Source organism: Nipponia nippon, unplaced genomic scaffold (genome assembly GCF_047370975.1).
Source record: "Nipponia nippon isolate SJK-2023a ecotype South Korea unplaced genomic scaffold, ASM4737097v1 scaffold_12, whole genome shotgun sequence".
NCBI classification, from domain to species: domain Eukaryota; kingdom Metazoa; phylum Chordata; class Aves; order Pelecaniformes; family Threskiornithidae; genus Nipponia; species Nipponia nippon.
In genome coordinates, this window is record NW_028262313.1 from 21,715,743 (window position 1) to 21,726,011 (window position 10,269).

General features: G+C 41.4%; 1 protein-coding gene across 1 annotated transcript in view; it reads right to left on the bottom strand.

The window, feature by feature from the left end:
- The window catches only part of LOC104012938 (connector enhancer of kinase suppressor of ras 2), a 209,359-nt gene extending 203,989 nt beyond the window's left edge, over positions 1 to 5,370 (bottom strand). Inside the window, exon 1 of the mRNA XM_087749123.1 lies at positions 5,255 to 5,370. Within this exon, the coding sequence (XP_087605249.1) occupies positions 5,255 to 5,321 (67 nt within the window). The 5' untranslated portion in view covers positions 5,322 to 5,370. The remainder of the gene's footprint in view (positions 1 to 5,254) is intronic.
- Between the last annotated feature and the right edge of the window lie 4,899 nt (positions 5,371 to 10,269).

Consider the following 10,269-nt stretch of genomic DNA (forward strand, 5'->3'; position numbering starts at 1 on the left):
TTGAGAAGACATTAGGCCATCCTGCTGTGGACAGGCCGGGTGCATGAACCGTTCCAGAGGGACGTTTGTCTGAGCTCCTCTTACGTGTGTCCAAACCCTCCTACAAAGGAAACGGCCAAACCTGCCCAGACAGCTTATCCACTGCTTAACTGTACCTAATACTAGGAACCCGCTTCTTGAAATCTGATCTTAACCACTTAAATTGCAAAGTAGTCAACTTTGAGGTGTGCTCTTCTGGCCCTTTTAAAGCAGTTAGTTTAGAACATTCAACAGGGTAGTTGTTGCCAAAATGTATTACTAAAAAGTATGACAGTCTGAAACTTGTACGAGGAATCAGAGAGGAATTGCAGACAATTCTGATTCAGTGACTTCCTAGTGACAACTGGAAATGCGGTACTAGTGGAACACAGTAGTCCAACGGGGAGCCACAACAGTAAATTGTTTCAGTTTCGAAATTGGTGAGTAGAAGGAAAATGATGAAACCTTTACTTTAGAACTGCTTGAAAATTCAACGTTAATTCTGAGGGCATCTCTGTGGATCTCCATTCTCTTCCAAACCTATTTGTCTTCAGAAAGAACTGAAAAGATGTTATAAACCCAACATTTTTCTGAATAAGATATGACCTGGGTTATCTACTCAAGTTTCAAACTGTATCTTGTGAAGTCAAGTTCTTGCGTTATGGGATTCTAAGGTCATGAAAGGGGATCAAGAAAGCTAAGTATCCTCCAGCTCAGTACCTATAAGGCTGCTTTTGCAGTAGATCATAATATTTAGCTGTGTCTCCAGTACGCTCTTTAAGATTTTATATATTACATTCTGCAAATAGAGGAGACTCCCTGGTTATGACATATTGCTACAGATCAGGTAGTGATCTAATGAAAAGCAAAAGAAGACTGAGAAGGGGTTTGCCGGAGCCCTGCGTGATATGAATGCTAACAAGTCCACTCACGTCATCAGCTTCCCTGCTCTCAGCTCTCCCCTCCCTCCCTTCCTTTCTCTTTTATGAGCCAGCTTGAAATCAGGGAATTACATGCTAAGGAAAACCCTTCAGCTAAACATATAATTATTCTGCACAGGATCAGTGCAGCACAGTTAATCAGTTTACCAACTGAATTAATTTTTATTTTTTCATGTCTGCATCTCCTGTTGAGAGTGGAGAAATTCTAGATTTAAAGGGGAAAAAATGGGTTGCAGTTCTGAAATGAGTATCTGAAGCTGAGCATTCATTATGAGAGAAACCACCACTGCAGGCTGTTTTGGCAGGCAAACCTTACTGTCAGTCCCCAAGACTTTGAATAACTGACTCCATGTGGAGTTATTACTTACAGGTACTTAAGAAATAACTGGCTTCCTATTTTAATTTTCAGCTGCTTAATAACATTCCATTCTCTGAAAGTCACAGCTGTACTTCATTGCATTGTATTTCATTTCATTTCATTGGCTTGTTTTGAAAAGTTAGTATTTATTTGGACAGAGGTGTCACTTCACTGTGAATGAGTTCACATTTTAAATGACCTACTTGTAAACTGCTTCACTTAGGAAGTACAAAATCTTCAATGCTGTTATTTGTAAAAGTACAAAGAATACCTTTTAGATTCTACTTACAGTGAAAACACAAACTATCATGCTTGTACTAAGTGCAAATAAGAGTCAGGAGTAGGACATCGTACCTCCCCTCTGCCCCCCAAAACCCCCAAGTTCTGTACAGGATTACCTTCCATAGTGCCTGCATACGTATTAAAGCAGATGGCCTTTGGTTTCGGAGTGCTCGCTCTGACGATGTGTTTGCAACTGCAAAGTGTCAGCAAGTTTCACAGTAAGTGCAGGGGTTCCTGGGCCAAAAAGCATTCAAAGGCTCCAGGCAGAAGCATTAAAGATGTAAATATTGAAGTGCAGTTTGTCATTTACTCACGTTAGTATGTTAAAACTAATCAAAGGAAAAACTGACCAAGTTTGAAAACTACTCGGATTCTTAATGTACTTGCAAGCTTTATGGGTAATAATTGTTTTCCAACAGTGCCACAATGGAATTTGAGCAAGGCAAAGTTCTTTCTCTTAAAGTACCTTTTGGGTCCATAGTACGTATCCCCAGGAAAACATTTAAGTTACCTAAGAAATGGGTAAATAGCAGGAGAAATACTTGCTTGTTTTCTGAAGTGAAAATCATCTAGAGAAATCTAAAATTTTGGAAAATTTGGGAAAAAAAAGGAATAGTGACTGAAAACTGTTGTTAAAAATACCTTCACAATTAATGTTTTCTGCTCCTTTGAAAACTTTCTTTTTAACCACAGTGCCTTCTGCTGTGCATTTGCTAAACTTAACAAAATATTTTTGTAGAAAGATGATTTCTTTAACACAAAGGTATCTGGAGCCTTAACTTCTAGAACCTCTATAAGCCTCAAGAATCAATTTCTAAAGACTCGCATGGCCTTTTCAGGTTGTCCACACCATCAGATGCAGTTCCCAAGTTGAATTCCAGTTGAATGCGTTCCCGAGAAAGGAACTGGGGATAAACACAAGATGCCAACTTGTCATAATAATGTTCCTTAAAGCCTACCAATTTTTACTTTTTTGGCAAGTAACATTTCCTTAAGGAAAAGAACAGAAGGATGTCTCCTCTTGGTTGGGGCTCAGGCTACAGCTGCTTCTGGTAATAGCACACTGTAAGCAAGACGCAGTCTGGGTAGCCAGGTCTCAAACTATTAACATTATTTTTGTGGCTTTCTTCCATCTTCTCTTCAATTATTTGATGTTGCTGCTACTGCTAGCTAATTTCAAAACATGTACTTTGCTAACAGTTTTTAAAAGAAAGTTATGCTACCTTAAATAATTATGATAAATTCAAGTTAAAAGACATATTACTATCATTTTCCTATGAAATATGTTAGAATTCACAACCTTTACAAATAAAGCTAATTGACTACGTATCTTTAAGCCAAAAAAAAGGTATATTACACTTGCAATATTTGTTACATTGTTTATTAACATGTTGCTTTCTATAGCAAAGATAGTGTTCCACATTCATAGCGTGGTAATTTTTCTAAAATGTCTTTCCTATATCTTTTAATGCTGTCAAAGTGTACCTTTCAGTATAGAAGACATACATAAAAGCTACCTTATCACTTGACTGGTACTACCCGTGCAGACCTTCAGCCTCTCTAACGCATAAACAGCTATTCAGCAGAATGGCTATAGCTAATGGAGCTGCCATGCAGAATGTATGTAAATTACAGGTAAACAGTGGCCACAACTGGGCAATTTTTGTAAAGTAAGGGATTTACAAGTAGTTTTAAGCTAATTCTGGTATGCTTCCATTTGTGTGTGTTTGTTAGGTCTTTTCTTCGGCTACGATTGAAGTATGCATTTGTAAAGGCAAACACCGGGATAAAAAGGGGCTTGTGATATTAGCATGGTAAAAATGGACAAATGTGCAACTTTACTGTTTGTGGATCTGTAGCACTCGCGTTACCAAGGAAAATACCTGTCTTGTGACTACTTCAGTGTTCACCGCATTGTACTTAGTTATGCTTAAGCCCAGAGGCACACAACTGACAATACTGTCTACTCCAGACGTCCCTACGGATGCAGTCTGCAGTCTTTGTATAGAAATTTCACTGTCGGGCAACTCCATACATTTAAAAATGTTTTGTTTGGATGACCTTCTTGCTTCCCATGGTATGCACTACACACGTTATGGATTAATGTTACCCAAGATGTAATTAGTTTACATCAAACAGAAGAAAAAAGTAGCAGGAAGGATTTTTAAATTTAGCAACAAGTATTATACACACTTTGACATTTAATCTACATTATAATTCAAGTAATGAGTTAAAATAGCATGACGATCTGCCCACTTTTAAAATCTTTTACGTACTGAAAATAAAGGTGTGGATCAGAAAACTCTCCTCTGCACGTACATTAGGAATTGATTTCAAGTAATGACACTGGAGTATGGGAATCAATCCTATATCTAATGGTTTCGGGATCCATCCCAATGACCTGCTTAAGACTTCCCAATTAACCTGAGTTCACAAACACCTGAGAAACAAACTACATACATTCCCTTAGATACCATTAGCTTCATAATACTGTGTGCTTGTAAAAGAATAGTTTGCTCATAACTGTAATGTGTCTGATAAGCACCTAAACAGCCCAATTTCAGTTAAGTATGGAGACATTATCTCAGCAAAATGAAATTGAAGCCATTCCCTTATCAATGATAATACTTTGCAAGCTTTAAGGATGTTATAGCAGGCGTCCAATTCAACCCTCCAATAAGTTCAGTAATCACATTACAGAAATTATTGCCATGAGTAACGTACAAACAACATTTGCACCTCTTCTCCTTATGTAATGGAGATCCCCTGTAGCAGAAATGATTTGTCTCTAAGACAGACAGCTCAGCAGAGGCAACGTATAACAACACTAATGCATCCTTCTGTGGAAATACATTTTTCCACACTCTGGAGAAATCTCACACACTTATCATCACAAACAATTCTTCACCCTCCCATCCAAGCCAATCTGTTTGCAGCACAGCCGAGCATTGTAAGGCAAAACATGTCACAGCTTAGGGCTGTGTTGTGAAACTGTGAATGTGCAGGGAAATCGTCATTCCTGTCAAGATCTCGGGAAGAATTTCCCCAGCGAAGCCGTGCGCAGCCCTGCGCGTCCCCCCTGCGCGCCCCACGCACGGCACGGGCTGCACTGTCCACGGTACCAGCGACGGACGGGGACGCGGGTGCGTCAGACCCAGCAGCGGCACGAGCAAGAGCGGCTGGGAAGCCTGAACGAATCAGGACATGTCACTAAAGGAGCAGAATTCCTCAGTCCAGTCACCGGCACCTTACGCTCCTTCTGGTACCCTAAACTACACACAAGTGCTGCACAGCCACTGCATCAGATCACCCAATGTGAGCAAAACAGACCTAATCAGGGCAAATTTAAAGCAACCAAACATAATAACGTTACACTGTGCAATGCATAATGGAGCCATGAGACACAAACACTTTACGTCTGCATTTACCAACAAATGCATTTGATCCCTGCTCACTTCCCAGCAGAAATTCCAACAACATGCTGCACAGCTTAAGCAGCCTCCCTCCTCAGTCGTGTCTTTAAAAACTACTGTGCAAAGCAGCATACGGATTATTAAAACTGAATAAACTCTTCCCAAAACAAAGGATACAAGAGCAGATCTGTAAATTGCAAGGACCCAAAGTACAGACAATACAGGGGAATAAAGGATCCTACCTTTCATCCAATCCACTACCTGCTTGGGCGTCCACTTGCTAATAGGTTCCATAACGAGAGCCATCATCAGATCACTTTATCATTCACACCAAAATCAGAAAAAGGAGAGAAAAAATGTATCAGAGCATGGCTGGGCTGAGAGAGCTGTAGGATTTTACAGTGCAGTCCAAAGAGAAGATGATGCTTTGTCCCTCCAGGTTTCTCCTGCACTGATTCAGTAATGTATAAAATTACACTGCTTGATCAGCTCTGGCACCTCCCCCACTGCACACAGCCTGCAACACACTGGAGCACCGAGCCAGGAAATGGTGCAGTACGTATAGACTTACTTACAAAAGCCTCTACCCAGTGATCTACTTATTAGACTGGCACAAATATAAAATTATATTACAGAGAGAGCAATTCGAGCTGGAGCTATTCCAGACACTGAGTTTTAAGGAGCTTTATTCCAACAAGCTCTGGGATCTTCAACAGGGAAAATATCACTACTGTAACTTGATAGCAGATTGTCTTGGCTTCATTGTGAATATGCTGACTGTCACTCCGTTTAAAGAGAAGATAGAAATATCAGAATATCACTTGGCATCTGGCAAAATGCTGAGCATCTCCATCTTTACAATACAAAATGTTGCTGGAGTCTTACACTATATAATCATGTAATTCAGAATGTCAAACACAGTATAAAAAGTCTTACCCAAGAAAAAAACTATTGGAAGAAAACTCTTTTTTCTGGCCACATGCAGAGCCAATATATTTCCTCCTATGAGCTTCTCATTTTATAGGGAAAGAATGGCAGCATCAAAGAGTCAATTTTTACTACTACAGCACTTCAATATAGACAAGTATAGCAAGTATTTTGATTCAAAGCACTGGGACCATTAGTCAATCTCTCCCTTGTGTTAGGGAGAAAAGAAATGTTTGAAATATTCCTAATACTGAAGTTCGCTACCCTTCCATAAGACGAAGGTGAAACATTTTAACGCGACGTGCCAAACGGCGCTTTTTGGACCCGTTTGTGACTCTCTGCACCTCAATCAGCACGTGTTCTGCATCACGTGGTTGAAGAGGTGCGTGCTTTCTGTTTGATCCATTGTCTGAGATACGCAGCCCCGCTATTTTATTTTAGGGGGAGAAACTCAGATTCCAGAAAAAAGACAGAACAAAGCAGTTCCAGCTTTCTTTTCAGTAATCTTTCATCTGTACCTTTTCTTCCTGCACTGCTCCGAGTTCCACCAGCACATTAGGGTAAGAAGATGAGATTGCTGCCATGTCTCCCTCACTCCACTGGAGCTGTGTTAATCTACCCAGGCTGAGATCTGTCCTTTCTTTCTCATATGGGGGAACATAAAATACAAATGGAAGATTTATGCTATACTGTTTCAGGGTTCTTCTTTAAGTCTATAGAGATAAGGATGCAGGCAGGCATCCTTTTTTTCCCCCCCCTGAAATGTCTCCAAAGAGATGTACCATTCTCAGTTCAGTGATGCACTCTATCCGTTTTTATTTTTCTTTTGCTTTGGGAAGTAGTGTGATTAGTATTCTATGATGTATTTTGAGTGCTCAGAGCACAGATCTCCTTTACAAAAGGATTCACATCAATTCTCCTTCAAGAAGGCTGTTTCCAGCTGAACAGCGTGTCAGCTTTCTCTGTGAGTTTTGGGAGACCACTTTCAGTAGCTTTAGTTCTGCCTAAATAGCTGTTTACAATGGACATCATAATGACGAAGATTTCAAATACACGATACTTCTCTTTTTAGGCAACAGTGGACTAGAATTGAGATACTCAGAATAAATATTTCTGTTAGCTATTGGAAACTGTACAAGCTGTTTGTTTTGAGGCTATGCTTTCTTAAAATTATTTTCACAAAATGATCACCTCTCGTAACTTCTTTTCGGTTCAATACAAGCATGGAATAATTTGAGATAAGCAATGTTGGGTATGAATTTAGTATTTGGACACAATTACACAAAATAATCTTCATTCGTGATTGTTTGGGCTATTTCCCTAATTCCTGTAATTTGACAGACATTCTCTCAATGTCCTCTTGTCTCACATTTCCTACCCGGGCTTGACTGGGCAGACTTTTTTTTTAATATTTTGACTTATTTTTGAAAGAGGATGGAGCCTGAATTCAAAGCCTGTCTATGTCAGTGGGCATACTTCCATTCGTTTTAAGTGTCCTTGGATGACAAAAGAAGCCCCAAACTATCACTCTGGAATCAGTACTTCCATTTGCAGAATGAGAACTTTTTAAAACTTTTTCATGTCCTGCTACTGAGGCTCCTCGCCACAAAGATGGTTTGCATTTTCATTTATTCATGCTGTTATTCACCACCATGGTACTAGTTCAGGCAGTAACTATAATTTCTCTGAAAGATCTTGACTATTAGATAATCTCCTGCGTTTACTATTGCTAGTCACAGTTTGTATTTTGGGATTCTACAACCTTCTGGACAACCGTCTGCTTTTTCTACTACGTCTTGGAATTAAATATTTAAAGTTGTTAAAAACGGCAACTCTGTTTCTCTCCTTCTTGGGCAGACGATTTATTCAGCTTCATTACGCGTTGCACAGATGGGTGCGCAAAGCCAGAGTTTGTGACGAATCATTCTAAACCCAGACAAATGTTCCTTTAACTTATCTCAGGGGTATGTTCATCGTGGCAGTCCATGGAAGACTGTACCTGGGTATTTCCTCTGCTTCTTGCTTTGTTATTTCAGGAAAGATTTATTTCTTGTATGCTGTCATACGAAAATATCACAGAAACATGGGAAGCCTTGTCTAGATTAGAAAAGGCACCTGCGCCTGACCACAGTAATGGATACAGTTGAGCGATAGCTAAGGCCAAACGGAGTCAAGATGCGTTCGTTCAGACTATTTCTGTAACCACAGTTCAAGTCAGTTCATAGCACTTTTTAATATAGGTTGTCCAGTATGCCAGCTGAGGTAATGACTCTGAAATGAGTAATCATGGAATAAGCCACCCATTGCACCGAGCTATCCTCCGTATTACTGACATAGTTCTAAACACAGCCGTGCTGGAGTTAGATCACCTAGCTTACAGCTATTGTCAGCTGCAGGCCACTGTAGTAAAATCAAGTTGAAAAGTCACTAAACAAGGAACTTGTTTAAAATAACTCTGTTAAAAAACAAGCAAAACTGTGTAATCCCTAAAGCTATTCCATGTGGTTTTCTGTCCATTTATTGCAAGGCTTCCGCCTAGATCTATCCCCCAACCTACCTTGCCTTGCTTCCTAATACCGCCATAAAAGAAACAATGCATTCCCATGATTATGTTTTTCTTCCAGGCTGAATATAGCAAATCAACAGAAAAAAAGGTCAAGGAACATCTTTCTCACTATTATTCTATCTAGGTCATGTAAATGAGAAATACTTTCTGACTGAAGTCTGCACAGGCACTGGAGCAAAGTAAGGCATTTAAAACAGAGAAGGAAACAGACCTTTCGCTATATGATGCAGCGTTGTCGTCAAAGGCCTATATAAAATAATCTGGTAATTTCAGGCCATAATCACCGCTATCAGCTTTGACAGCAGAGGCCCAAGGCTGAACAGACCGGTTGGAAGGTTTCGAGTCCCTTCCTCCTCGCAGCAATAATGCTGGTAGCTCTTCAGCTTTTGAGCACTGCCTGGTATCTCTGGGATTACCCATTAAACCATCATTCTCTGTATTTGCGTGGTCACTGCGGGAGGCAGTTAAATGTTCTTGTGTATGTCATGGCCAGTGATAACCTTCCAATTAATGATCATGCTCAAACCTGGTAACACAGTTAGTGTAACACTTACAGCAATCGTATATTTCTTGCAGTTTTCGTTTGGTAACAATTATTCTCATATTCTTTGACAAAGTAACAACCCGTATGTCGTGAAATAAGCCCTTTATAAGCAGGTTAGTTTAAGAAAATCTTGACGTTGCATTTGATAGCCATTATGGAAAACATAAACATGCAGTTTCAGATTGAATAAGTCATGAATGCCCTGAAAGAGTGGTATGTAATGTTATAACGTAGGACATCTATAATTTATATTCTTAATGGAAATATAAGCAACACCTCTAAGGAAATGACTGCTGACCTCTTGGTTATCATCAAAATTTTTTATCATGTAACATTCATGTATTACACAGCTGCTTTTTGTGGAAAAGAACACTTTTAAAAAACAGAATGTAGCTAAATTATTCGTTTCGATCAGCTCTGTTCTAAACTGGGTTCTACCTGACGCTGCTTGCACGCACTGTCTTCTTTGCATCTTAACTCTTGAGACTCTTGTGTTTCAGAGATGGAGGGCAAGAAAATTGGTGAATTGGTAGGAGAGCGCTAACGCTTGTGCTGCGAGGAATCAAAACCCCAGCTTGCAATCGTGACAGGGATCAACAGACATTCCTATGTAATTGTAAACCTTCGCCTTCACCCTGAGTTTACAAGCTGAAGGGCTCAATTTTGGCTGTCCTCGCCTAAGTGCAGAGGAGCCGGAGGCGGCCTCCTGTGCTTTGAGCCGTAAGGCGAGGGCAAGACCGCTCCCAAATCCCAACAAGCGGCAGCAAGAAGGTGCTACACGACGGACGGGTCCTACCCCTTTTGCAGCAGGCCGGGGACGCTAAGGGAGCAGACGTTGATCCCCTCGGCCGCCGGCAGCCGCGGGCGGCGGCAGGGACCTCGGCCCTGCGGGGCAGGAGGCCGCCCGCCGCGCCCGCCCGCCGCCGTTGCAGGTTCTTTAGCGCCACCTGCCGGCGCAGCGCCTCCGCGCCGCGCCCGCCACCGGCCGCTCCGCCCCGCCGCCACCGCGGGCCCGCCGCCAGCGCGGCCCGGCCGCGGGCGCTCAGCGGCGCCGCGCACCCGCCGGGTTTTCCTCCCTGGTCAAGCCGTAATGGCGGGTGGAAGCATCCGCGAGGGGCGTCACCTGCGCTGACTCTCAGCAAGGCGAACTTCGTGCAAATTTTGAACTTCAAAAGCAAGACATTTCTGCCTTCTAACGTGGGAAGCAAGCAGCTAATTCC